The 14,480-nt window shown below is 40.2% G+C and overlaps 1 protein-coding gene across 3 annotated transcripts in view; it reads right to left on the bottom strand.

Moving 5' to 3' along the window:
• LOC124130222 (tyrosine-protein kinase SRK2-like) overlaps positions 1–14,480 on the bottom strand; it is a 106,702-nt gene that overhangs the window by 62,561 nt on the left and 29,661 nt on the right. Inside the window, exon 1 of one of the 3 annotated variants that reach the window (XM_048390724.1) lies at positions 6,215–7,419. The exons of the other annotated variants lie outside the window; for them this stretch is intronic. Coding sequence (XP_048246681.1) covers positions 6,215–6,278 — 64 coding nt within the window. The 5' untranslated portion in view covers positions 6,279–7,419. Of the gene's footprint in view, positions 1–6,214; positions 7,420–14,480 lie in introns of those variants that run through there. 3 annotated transcript variants of the gene reach the window in all.

Raw genomic sequence — 14,480 nt, forward strand, 5'->3', positions numbered from 1 at the left:
CCAACATTTTATTCTGCAGTATAGAACAGTTAGCCTGTCTCACAGTCCTGAACCACATTATTGTCCCTTCCCCCAGCCCTTACTGTAACGCTATAGCCGTAAATGAAGCAAGTCTAGATTTCCACAGGTTCTCACATCTCACTAGGGCTCCTTTTCAATTTAAAGTAGTTGCTTGTCCCTATCAAAATTATAGATTTTCAGAGACTAGCATTAGTCTAGAGGACACCATAGGACCAAGAAATCACACCCCTAGGACCCCCTTATATAAGAATTATTAATTTATGAATCAATGTATAAAAACGTATCAGGTGACAATACAGTATTGATGGTTTTCTGAGATGTCCTAACACTGTTCATTAAACCATCCAACATAATCCACCTTCCCCTTTCAATCATCATACAGAAATAAACCTATTGATTCATCTCATAACATGGTGCATAATTTGATTACCTGTGAGCTCTGCAACGCAACATGGCAACTGAAATTCAAACATTAATTATCGTTTCAAGAGACAACTTTCCGTTTTTTTACACAGCCTCATGGTCATACAATTTGTCCTTCAATGAAGGTTCAAACTCTGATGAAATCATAAAAAATATAAGAAGGATTCCTGATTCATAGTCACTCACAATATGATTAACACTGACAAGTTAGGTTGAGTTTTATCAAATCCGTAATCACATTCTGCTACAGAAATCTGCCTCTGTCGAGTCGAATCTAGACAGCGTCTGATCAACTGCATTCATCTGTTTATCAAAGACAAACTTGTGTTTCACTTGTGAATCCTTACAAAATAACCAAATTAATTATCTGACGAGAATCTTATTTAGCATTCAAGAATCTTTCATTGTCCATACTTTGTAGAAAACACTCCATTTTTATTAGTTGTTCTTTTTAAATACTTAAAAAACTGCTTTGACATCATTCTAGAGTCTGTGGCTAAAGGCCAAAACAGAAAAAACACTGGGCTTTTTACTGTCTGGATGTTAAACCAAACATACGTAACTCTCAGCTGATATCCCAAATATGAAGGTGAGGCGAGGTGAAATGGGGTTTAACGTCGCGTCCAAGATTATTGCACTTATAAAGCGACGTGCATGTACGTGTGTGTGTGTGGCTGCTTGTACTAGTCCAGACTGATGCCGATTTATAGTGCCAGTTCACTGAGATACCATGCCGCAGTTTAACATGAATACCTCAGACACAGTATACTGACTCCGAGACGACCAGTCCTTGTTTTAGCCCCTTAATGCCGAGCGCCAGACGGGGTAACAACAAGTACCATCTTTTAACGTCTTTTGGTAATACGCGGCTGGGGATCAAACCCCGGACCTTACGCTCTCCGGGCGGACGCTCTACCACTAGACCACGGAGACCCTAAATATGAAAGTACAAACTGAAGCTGACACACAAAGTATGTCAAGTGCAAGGTTAAATGTGTGTTGATGGGGTGGGAAGATTATAACGCCTTTTGGGTTTGTCAAGTGCAGTTTTGAAATCACTCTACTGAAATGTTATGAATCGCTGTTCAAAGGTCATTCCAAGACAGGAGACAACACAGTTTTTCCTCCTCAATGTGAAGACTACGGCCAGAGTAATACAAACCAGCTTGTTAAAAGAAAAGTAAAGAAGAAAATATAAAAAAACTGTCGTGTCATTCAGGCCAAACAAAAAACATTGTACCTTTTGGGGTGGGTGGGGGTCCAAAGACAGAGGCAAGTAAAATTCTTGTAAGCTCGGCTAATAATCACTGATAATAATCTTCATAATAATTCACAAATCTGTGACCTGTGAAGATCCAGGGTAGAATAGATCTTCAGCAACCCATGCTTGCCGTAAAAGGCGACTATGCTTGTCGTACGAGGCGATCAGGATCGGGTGGTCAGGTTCTCGCTGACTTGATGCATGTCATCAATCACAATTGCGTGGGTCGATGCTCATGATGTCAATCACTGTATTGTCTGGTCCAGACTCGATAATTTACCGACCGCCGTCATATAGCTGGAATATTGCTGAGTGCGGCGTTAAACAACATACAAACAAACAAACAGGCAAACTGAAAATGATGCTAGGAACCAAGTCTGAGCAAATAGATTCAACATTTTCCACACAGTCTAATAATTACACTGTTCCTCTTTATCCCCTGGTACTGTATTTGACATAATAAGCGCCCAGGGCGCTCTCAAAATTATGAATAGGGAGCTCTTATTAGAATAATATTTTGGTGAAAAACAACAGAGTTGAAAGATCGTAAATTTTGTGGTTAATGCTGACAGCCTGAAATGTTTATATGCGACAGATATATTTTTCCAGAATTTAATTGCCCATAATTGAGGGTGCATATAACAAACGTATTACACACGAATAAATAAGTCTTGTGTACATTTATCAATCAGAAGGGATGTTAATTGGGATTGTTCACTAGACAATATTTAGCAAATATCGCCGTAGGCGCTTATAAGAGCTGGGCGATTATTACGTCGAATACGGTATATTAATATTCCTTCTACATCTTGGCATACTGGAACAGAAGTCTGATCGACAAGAAATGATACTGGTTTGCCTTTAACAATGACACGTACTTCAAGTCAAACATTTCTAAAAACAACAGTATTAGAAGCACTTCAGGGTGAGATGAGATTTGTACTTTAATATCTGTGTCCGACATTCCTAAAAAAGCGGAAAGAATCTGTACGACACCATCACTCTATATCACTGTCCCCCACAGTGCAGCCACAGACACCTCCAGCAATACCAGCATCCATTACCTACACAATCATATCTCAGCAGATGCAATCCATCTCTTGTCTTCCTTCAAGGTTGTTATCTAACATACAGCGATGCTGAACAAATGTCTCTAAATCCACTGTGTCTGCAACAGCTAACATTATTACATGGTAACTACATCATCGTGGACATTTGAGACCTAGATAAATAGGTATGTATAGCCAGGGACACTGGTTCCATGTTAGAGAACACAGGCTAAAATTACCTGTCTGGCCAAGACTACACGTTTATCAAGCGAACATCTACCATGTCTACTTGCAAAACAAAATGTTCAAATACTAGTGCTGGGACGAGTCCAGATTTACTGCCTGGGTACCCATCCCCAAATAACCTGAACCCAACCGGGTATCTGCTGTAGGTCTGTAGAGATGGGTACAAAATGTCTGATTGGGAAAATTTGACCGTAGCCCTGGCAAAACGTATTTTGATACACCTACATTAACGATCTTGTCATGCATACACTGAAGATGACTGAAGCTTTATCTTTCATCAAACATATCATAGTCAGAAGGAATGTGTGCATAGTCAGAATGAAAAAAATGTGAACATTAGTGACTTGAGTTCTAGATCATTTTTGTCATCATTAAACAATATATCATATGACTAACCACGGGTCAGGTAGACCTGTGGGTACCTGGGTCCTACTCAGTACCCACCTGACCCGAGTACCAGAGTTACCCGTCCCAGCCCTATCAAATACCACTATGTGGAATGACACATATTGTAATACATCCATGTTCAACATTTGAGTGAGTGAGTGAGTGAGTATGGTTTTACGCCGCTTTTAGCAATATTCCAGCAATATCACGGCGGGGGACACCAGAAATGGGCTTCACACATTGTACCCATGTCGGGAATCGAACCCGGGTCTTCGGCGTGACGAGCGAACGCTTTAACCACTAGGCTACCCGACCGCCCTTCAACATTTGAAATTATGGATGAAATAATTTCTATCGCAAAATTAAAACAAACAAATTCTGTGTTTTTAATTCACTGAGTTAAGAATATCATCTTCAACATAAAACATGGGTCAACGGACTAAACTGTACGACCTGGAGGTCAGGCGAATCAGGCACGGGTCTGTAATGGGGCAGAACAAGAACCAGCGAGGGGGAATGAGTTTGCTTTTAGCCTGCTTGGGCATCTATCCATCCACATCCTCCCAGGAGTCCCCAGTCCTGCATTCTGACTATGGAGTTCTTATTTTTTAAAATATATTTTACTGAATGCCAAGGCAAGTCTAGATCGAACTAAACCAAGTGAAGTCTAGTTTCCTTGATTCCACATGAAAAAAGTAGAGGAGGTAAAGTTCTATTGAGAACCAAAAAAAATATTGAAAGAAATTCTTTCCTTGACTAAGTGTTAATTTAGGAAGACACCATCAGTGGACTCCATGCATAACCATATTGGAAATCAAACCGGGTCTTCAGTGAGACCAGTCAATGCCTTAACCACAAGACTACCCCACCCATCCCTAAAGAGTATCATTATATATGCATATATATATATATTCACCATACTATCCCATTGACACAAACCCTAAGGTTCCTCCGATTTCAACAAAATGTTTCAACAAAATGTTTCAAAAGTACACATTTCACAAACCAAATACACACATAACCTAAGGTTCCTCCGATTTCAACAAAATGTTTCAAAAGTACACATTTCACATACCAAATACACACATAACCAAAGGTTCCTCCGATTTCAACAAAATGTTTCAACAAAATGTTTCAAAAGTCCACATTTCACAAACAAAATTCACACAATATACAGGGGAAACACTATGAGTCATATCCCGCAATTCCACAGCAACTGTTGCACCAGTTCTTCATGTAAAATAACTACAATTAGGGAGAAAATAACCACATTTAGGCACAAAATAACACATTCCTCTAGATTTTCCCAAGTCTCTCATTAATGGACAAGTGGCTATGTCTAACCCTGCAAATTATGCATTTGGAAAATATTAGTATTTCCTCATAACTTCAGTTTGACTCCCAAGCTGCAGCATCACCTGAGTGTAATGTCGGCCGAAGTCTGAAGGTAAATCATCTACCCAGCCTATAGAGAGGAAGCAGGCAGCCTTCTAACAAGCATACCTCCAAGATGCGCCCTGCTTGAAGACAGGATATGGGAAGTCAGCTCAATTAGCCACCAAAAACACAGATGCAAATCCACCGTAAGATCCCTGTCTACTAAATAATATACATTCCTCGAACATCCTCTGGATAACAGAATACATCTGTGATTACTTCAAATGGTCTGCATGGGAAATAATCACAATATTTTTAATTTATTCACATGATGTTCAACAGAAGTCCATTTTTCTGTATTTAATTTGTCCATGATCAATTTGTCTTTCCTGACAATTTTCCATGCCAGGAATCGAGGGGGGTATTAATTCATTCTAAATTACCATAATGAAGTAAGACAGGAACCAACTGACATTTGTCCTTAATTTCAAACACTAACAACCAATCATAAAACATAATCAAAAGAAAGAAACTTTTAATTGTGTTTTGAAAGTAAAGGAAAATAATTACTTTTAAGTGAAAAGATACCCTGTCAAGATGCCAAGTTTCCAATAAAGTACTGAACTAACATCATCCATTTTAAATCACAATAATTCACTGATACAACTCCATGATGTAAAATTACATAACACAAAATAAGATACCAGTGTGAGAAATATTGGAGTTATAGGATTTGAGGACACTTTCACAATACAGAAGCCATGTCAAAGTAGAGAAAAAGGTTCAAACCTATGTTTGATAATGACAAGTGAACACACAATCCACTGGGCCCATGCTACTTACTTAACAATGACCTTACAGACTCCTAGTCCTGCACCATGACCGTGGAATATATTTATTTTATGAAAAAAACAAAATCTAGAAATGCAAGTCTAGCCAGCTCAAGCTAGCTCTGAAATCAGCATAGGGAATTTTTTTATTGTTTTTAGAGCTAAGAAGGTTATTGTGTAATATAAGATTTCAGAGACTAAATGTTAGTCTAACAGACTCTCAGCCTCTCCAGATACAAAATTCAAACAAAAAAGCAGAAAAAAAAAGCCAAGTTAGAACTAAACAGGAAAACCTTTACCAGCCCGGGTCAAGATGAAATGACCTTGTTATGTTAAAACAATGGGGAAATTTGGAAATTTCTACTAATGAATTTGTACCAGTCCCAGGCTTGCAGGCTGGTGTTAATTTCTAACCCTGAAAAGATCATTGTACGATCCAAAGTGGACACGAAGTATACAGGGTTTCATCGTCTTCAATGCAGTTTCAAAGAGTACTCTAACATTGGATAAAGACACAGACGTGCGAAGTACAGAGCATGATCAGCTTGGAGGTACTCTCCTCACGACATGAAATAATCCCTGAGCGGAATTCCATGGAACACGTCAGAGCGAGAACGTACCTGACATGATGTTGATGCCCTCCAGGTGATCTTGCTGCTTCATCTTGAGGCCGAGACACGGCATTGTTTCAGTGCCCCCAGCTCCCAGGACTTGTTTCACAGACTAATGATCCTGAGGGTAACTTCCAACATCAGCACAAGGTGATCAGATTGTACGCATTGTGGTCTTGAGCATTCTAGACGATGGTTCTCTTGAACTGATGTCTTCGACGAATTAGGATCAATTGTTTTTTTCAAAAGTTGTCAATTCACAATCCAGTTTACACAATTTAAAGACAAGTTTTCTCCAGATTGAGCACCATTGATCTTGATCCGATTCTTGAATCAGTTGTCAAGCTATTTTTATAGAACTTGTCCTGGACGTTTGAACTAAATCTTACAGTCCCCACAAACAGACGGTGCCACAAACGAACTGAATATATAATAGGGTCAGTAAGTTTGTCAGAATCCTCGAGTTTTCTGACCAGTCCAGACTGAACTGTTTAAGGATGCTACCAGGTGGAAATCCCCCTAGCTTCTGTCTGTCCTCTCAAGAGGAAGGGAAATTACATAACACAGCTATCTCGACTTTACACTTATCTAGATTAGATAGTTACATCGCCCGACAGGAACTGAGGCTGATTTCAAACAATTTGCCGGCTGACTGTTGAGCAAGATCTCATTAATAAGGATCTTGTTACGAAGTCACAAAGTTGTTCAAAGATGACGTTGTGTTTTTGTTTTCTAACGTTGAAGCTGGTTTGTTTTTTCACTGTTGGAGAAAAGAGCACCTTCTTTCTGTAAACAATTTGCCAAATTCCTTAATATTTGTTCAGGTGAAGTGTACTTTCACAAAGTGGAAACTGTGCCAACATTGTGTCACACACCTCACGATAAAAGATGAATGACAAATTGTTCTTTCAAAAAAGTCTACATTTGCGACACAAATCACACAAACGTCGGTCCAACTATCAGTCCAAGTTTTGTTAAATCCACACTGAAGTCCGCCATCATAAACAAAGATATGTATCACAATCAGTCATCCTGAAAAATGGAATTAATCCTTGACAGACTTTCAAAAAATTTGGCTAAGTTCCTGTGCAGAAGAACACCAAGCTAATCCTACACATTACTCCATGCCATGAATACGATCACCCATCAGCCACCACCGATTCAAACACTCGTCTACAGAGCTGTATCCATACGAGTCTACTTCCCCCCAAACATCTCACAGGATGCGGGGAAAACTTCCTGTCTTGAGAGACGGAGCCAACTAGAGGCAAAGGCCAGATGCAAACAGTCCGGCACAGGTGGGCCCACACAATGGCTCCCTCCCCCCTTCCTCACCCCCCCCTCCCCTCCTTATCAAGGATGCAGAAGCACTTCGTCTGTGTCTGTTGTTTTTCATGAGATTTGATTCCCTCATTTAAAGTACAAATAACCCTTGGAAGACGGAATACCACAGTTACCTGCAAAATTGTGGGCATTTTTTGCATGTTTGTCAAGCAATTGTCTGGATTCGGACAAGCTTAACCAGATTATGATAACGTTAAACAGAGAACTTTCGGCAGCTTTAGAAGTATTTGCTCTACAAATTTGGGTGGGCGTTTAATGAAAATTGACAAATGAATATTCATTGTTAGTTTATACCAGACCCATATCCATACTAATCCTCTGGGGCACTCATCCAAAACACAGCCCACTTTCTTTTCTACATAACAATTATCCAATTTCATTTGCACCAACTTTCAAAACAAAATGCCCCCACATCCACAAGACCCCATTACCCCCCAGGAACCTCTATTCATCCTCCACTGGTCCCCTGCTGCAGACAACATGACTTTCTAAATGACATTCTTCTGTAACATTACCAAATTTGAAACAAATAGATCATTTTGGATGACAATCAGTCAATGTTCAGGCATTTACCTTGACCTGCAAAACTAGAAGCCAGGGAGACCTCCAATGATTAATTTCAAGGGTCCTTACAGGAAGTATGAGTGTGCTGTTAAATGATGAAATGGTGTAGTGTCATATACTGTATCGCAAAACTTGATAATTAAATTAATTACATGACCTTTATATTTCTTGTCAAGACTTTGGCAAAATGTCTATTTTTGTGTTTCCCATGTGATACCATACATATTTTGTCTGCGTCCATTGTATACATTTCTGCGTCATGTAAAACCATGAAAAACCAACAGCCTGGAGTCCCATCTAGTCAAATACTATCTGCTCAAACCTCTCCCTTCAGGACTGATACAATGTTCCTCAAAATCACCACATTCCCACCTTCACCCTTACCCCCACCCTCACCTCAACCCCACCCTTACACCCACCTCCACACCCACCTCAACCCCACCTCACCCTTACACCCATCCCCACCTCAACCCCCAGCCCTCACCTCAACCCCACCCTTACCCTCACCTCAACCCCATCCTTACACCCACCCTCACCTCAACCCCACCTTCACCTCAACCCCACCTTCATCTCAACCCCACCCTCACCTCAACCCCCAGCCCTCACCTCAACCCCACCTTCACCTCAACCCCACCCTCACCTCAACCCCCAGCCCTCACCTTACACCAACCCCACCTTTACCTCACCCTCACCTCACCCCCAAACCTCACCTTACCCCAACATTCACCCCTAACCCCAACATTCACCCCTAACCCCACCTTCACCTCAACCCATCTCCATCCTCATCCCCCAACCCTCTCCTCATCCCTCACCCCCCTACATCCAGGAAATGGATGCCATCAATGTTTATGTCATTAATCCAGGCTGTCCATCACAATAGGTGGCAATTTCCTTACAACAGCCCTCATTACACAGCTCGCATCCCCACCCCCTCCCCTACATCTTCCTCCACATACAGTGGTCCGGTCCCCCACAGGATATCCTGTGAGGCAGTGTTACACACCCTGTCAGATAAACTGATTAACAGCCTACATATCGGAATCAAAGACCTCTAGCTAAATATTGAGGTATCTGATTATATTCTGACACTATCCAGCTACTTATGCAATCTCTTATCCTTCCAAATAGACCTGATAATGGTCCATTAACTCTGGCTGGTAAAAACTCCTATTCAAGGTGGGTGTTAACACATACCAGAACATGTATCCTTATCTGTGTTTATGTTCCATCACATCAAAATGTCACCACATGATCTAACTATGAGGGATCAAATGTAGTACCAGTATTAAAGCCCTCAACAAGAACAAAGTGTCACATGGAATATGAAGTGTCCTACGTGCTTACAAGATACGATGCAATGAAGTAGGTATATCAATACTGGAGGTGTATTATGAACAAATATCACAATAGCAGATACACGCTGCAAGGAGGGAAGATAACTAAAGGATATTGAGGTTTACAAACATGCATACTATCCAAAAGTAATTAAAGGACACCCAATTCTCTCATATAACTGCAGTAATCTATCATGGCATGCCAGATTAACTACAGAAAGACAAAAGAATAGGGTGTTCTATAACTTCTTTTGTGTACCAGTAAATTTTTATCAGTACACATTGCAGTACCATTAGCCATGTTAGCTGTGATATCAACACAAAATTTTAAGTTTGCACGTTTCTGTTTGCAAACTTATTTCATTACCAGTTATTTAGGGATGATTCAAAATAAAACTTACTGACAGGAAAAAAATTGCATGAGCTCAAAAGTTTATGAAAGAAATCAACATTTCTCTTGAAGAAATTCCAAGGCCCATTATGTGAAGATAGAATTGTGAGTCATTTAAGACCAATGATAAAACCCATCATCACTTGTAATGACACCATCTCACTGATTTTTAACCTCAAACACCATCTCTAAAGATAGAAAAGTACTAAGCGCAGTCTCTTAAAAAGCCTCATCTCATAATATTGATGATGTTCAACATTCAAAGTATATGGAAGTATTAGCACTGATTAACCTAAAAAATCAATACATTCTATAATTAAGACCTATCATGTCTTAGTAAATACTTAAAAGGCAAACTCTTTTAGTTTTCTCTCCATATAATATAATATTTCTATAAACAAAATCTTTTAAGACTCTAGGTTGCATTACCTAATCCATTAGCCAGCTTCCATTAAAACCATCCCATTTCCTTCATCAGGGTTTTGATGGGCTGCAATTCAAAACTTCTGAAACATTTAATTCAAGTCAATAGCCAACTGAACGCCACAAATTACTGAGTGCACAGCAACCCCAGGCATTTCCTGGATGACCACCGGGCCTACCTTCGTCACTGTCCAGTCACCATGGCAACCAGGTGGCCATATTTATCCATTAATAAACACTAGAGCTCCAGTGACCATGGCTAATCTAACGACTGTTATGACTGGCTGCAGTGACCAACACCACAAGGGCTGGCCAGAGTTATCAACCTTTATTGACAGAGAATGTGATTACGAATACCGTATTCGACGTAATAAGCGCCCAGGGCGCTCTCAAAATTAGAAATAGGTGGCTCTTATAAGAATATTATTTTGATGGAAAAAAACAGAGTTGAAAGATAAATTTCGTGGTTGATACTGACAGTCTGAAGTGTTTATGTACGACAGATTTATTTTTCCAGAATTTAATTGCCCATAATTAAGGGTGCGTATAACACACGAGTGCGTATTATACGCGGATAAATAAGTCGTGTACATTGATCAATCGGAAGGGGTGCTAATTGGGATTGTTCACTAGCCAATATATTAGCAAATGTCGCCGTGGGCGCTTATTAGAGCGGGGCGCTAATTACGTCGAATACGGTATATTGTAAAGATTCTATAGGATGTATTATTCAAAGCTACACTGGGTATTATCTAAGCAACGACCCCACAAAGGAAAGCGATGCCCTTCTGCGTTTATGCATGTATGTCCACTGATAGTCAGATGGGCCTTCAAGGGGTGAGTAGAAGACAATTTAATGCAGCCCCATTTCTTTAACAGTGACCTCTGGTTTCCTGTTTACATACTGAGATGAAATAGGCCTGGATAGAGGCCACCACAATTGCTGTTGAAATCATCGAGTGTGAAACCGGGCACCAGAAATAGGTATTTTATTAGACACCATGAGGTCATTTGACTTTAAAAAGTGACAATGTAGTTATGTATTTTGCAGTGGTTCTGTTATCAAAAGAAGGGTTGCACCTCTATGACACAGGATGGGAAACCACATCTAGGTCACGATGTCGTCAATGTCACTTTGTCATGCAACCACATGGCAAACCCTTCATTTCTCAAACATTTAAAGGTACACAGCCAAATGATGAGAGAATGACAGGACAAAATTTAGACAGTTTTCGGCATAACATGTCCACAGTATCACCGTGGCTTTCTGCATTAGGAAATCAAACTTTGAATTTATCATCCTTCAGATGAAATCATGTCAGAGACTATCTTCTGTTTGATGAGTGAGGAATGCAATTCTGATCTGCTATATTAGCATTGAGATGGAGTGAGTAAGTTGGGTTTAACGCCACAACTCTGAAATTTGCTGTGCAGAGTGTGCACCTTTGGGTACGCCAGAAACCTATGATCACAGGTTCAAATCCCAGTTCACCCCAATATTGTTTCCAGGTTTGTCAGCACAAGTCCTATGCTCGTGGGTTCCACCAAAGTGGTAAACGTCTACGGCCTGCATCACTTGGGGCTTTCCTCCCATTAAGCTGACACTCTGTGATATAACTGGAATACTGTTCAAAGCTGCATTAAAACTCACTCACTCACTCTGCATACATGAGCTATATCATAACAGAGTGTAATCAACCCTCAACTAGACAATCTAGTGAACGAATAGTTCAATCTGTCAGCATGGCCAGAAACGCAATCTAATTCTAGTAATATAACTCATGGAATACCCATTGATCAATTTTACACCAAACAACAGGAAATTAAAAAGCACAAATCTAATATTTCAACATGGCCACCAACAACGCAAAGTAATTCATACCTTCTCAACCAATACTGAATCCGAATTCAGAATGAATTCCCGATCCCAGTACTCAAACTGTGTAAAATCAACATTTGGACAGTTTTACCACCGTCAGTACAAAGACGTCACTGTAACATTGTTCTGAAAATACGCTGGTGTTTGACAGTGGGAGACGGAGGCAAGATGGGCTGGCAGGATGGGGGAACACTCTGATAACAGTGTCAACACTGACGTCTCTACATAGTGCCGGTCTCAGACACAGGAATCTTAGGGTATCCCAACACGTCGGGTTTAGAAACTGGCACTTATTCTATAGCTCCGGTCATAGTGAAACACTGATGAAGAAAGACACATACCGTATTCGACGTAATAAGCGCCCCGCTCTAATAAGCGCCCACGGCAACATTTGCTAATATATTGGCTCGTGAACAATCCCAATTAGCACCCCTTCCAATTGATCAATGTACGCAAGACTTATTTATTCGCGTATAATATGCACTTGTGTGTTATATGCACCCTTAATTATAGGTACCATATTCGACGTAATAAGCGCCCCCGCTCTAATTACACAAGACTTATCTCTTCGTGTATAATACGCACTCATGTGTTATATGCACCCTTAATTATGGGCAATTACATTCTTGAAAATATATCTGTCGTATATAAACAGTTCCGGTTGTCAGTATAATCCACGAAATTTAAATTTCAAATCTGTTTTTTTCCACCAAAATAATTTTCTAATAAGAGACCCCTATTTCTAATTTTGAGAGCGCCCTGGGCGCTTATTACGTCGAATACGGTAATTAAATTCTGGAAAAATATATCTGTCGTACAAAAACATTTCAGACTGTCAGCATAAACCACGAAATTTATCTTTCAACTCTGTTTTTTCCCAAAAATGATTTTCTAATAAGAGCCCCTTATTCCTAATTTTGAGAGCGCCCTGGGCGCTTATTACGTTGAATACGGCATGTCCATAGTAGGGTTGGGACAGGTACCTCGGGTACTCGGGCTGGGTGGGTACTGAGAAGGACCCAGGAAACCCACAGGACTACCTGGACCCGTGGTTAGTCATGTGATATATTGTTTAATGACAAAAATTCACTGTAACCACATGGTTACACAAGTCACAAATGTTCGCATTCCTTCTGACTTCTATATGTTTGAATAAAGAAATCTTCAGTGTATGCATGACCAGATCGTTTTATATGTGGATCTACATAAATTTTGATCAGGCTACTGTCAAACTATTCCCAATCGGACATTTTGTACCTCTGCTTTGACACCAACAGCGGGTACCCAGGTAGGGTCGGGTAATAGGGGTGTGGGTACCCGGGTAGTAAATTTGGACTCATCCTAGCCCTAGTCCATAGTAGTTTGTCACACGAAACATGATTCCATACACACAGTCATTTTTAGTCAACTGGCCATCTGGATGTAGAAAATAGGATCTGCATTTACATTCAGTGTCAGGCACTGTCAAACACTATAGGTCCCAATATATCGCAATACATATTGAAATTCAGATACCTGTATCACAATATATTGCCAAACAATTTTTTTGCCAAAGCACAGCCCTATCATAAGCGAGATTGACTTTTCGTGACAGCTATCAGGATTCTAAAGGTAGGGCCAAAAGAAGAATCATTAACAACAACAGAGAACCAATAGCTGCAAAAATATTATCAGAAAGTGCTATGTAACCAAATATATTAGCTGGACATCCAAGGACCCATGCTGGAGACATCAGAACTTCCTAAAGACTTGTGAGTGAGTGAGTGAGTGAGTGAGTGAGTGAGTGAGTGAGTGAGTGAGTGAGTGAGCGAGAAAGCGAGTGAGACGTGAGTGAGTGAGTGAGTGACGAGTGAGTGAGTGAGTGAGTGAGTGAGTGAGTGACCAAAAAGAGTTCTGTACCAGCACTGAATGGAAAACATTAAAACACTTTCAACAAAACAACCCTAGAAAAAAGATTTGTTTGCTGAAGACCTATTCTACCCCAGATCTTCACGGATCAATTAAAAAGAGAGACAATACACTCTTGTTAACATTAAAACATAACATATACAACCAGAGGTGCAGATACAAAACAGGACAATAATGTCCGTCACGACGCTGGATTATAGTGTGAGGGATTTTGTGACAACATTTCTATAATCACGTTCCCACGTTCATCTTTTTCCGACTTCACCAGTGTTTCCTTTCCCCTAAACATACCTAAATATTTACCCTGAGTTTTTGCCAACTCTGCACATTGACACATCACCTGAGATTTATTGCCACCTGTATTCTAATTACAGGTAAATAAATGGGGACAACACAAATGTGACTGACAGCATACTTTTCAGGCTACTTGTG

Source organism: Haliotis rufescens, unplaced genomic scaffold, assembly GCF_023055435.1.
Source record: "Haliotis rufescens isolate VD_foot unplaced genomic scaffold, xgHalRufe1.0.p SCAF_9, whole genome shotgun sequence".
In the NCBI taxonomy this organism is placed as follows: Eukaryota; Metazoa; Mollusca; class Gastropoda; order Lepetellida; family Haliotidae; genus Haliotis; species Haliotis rufescens.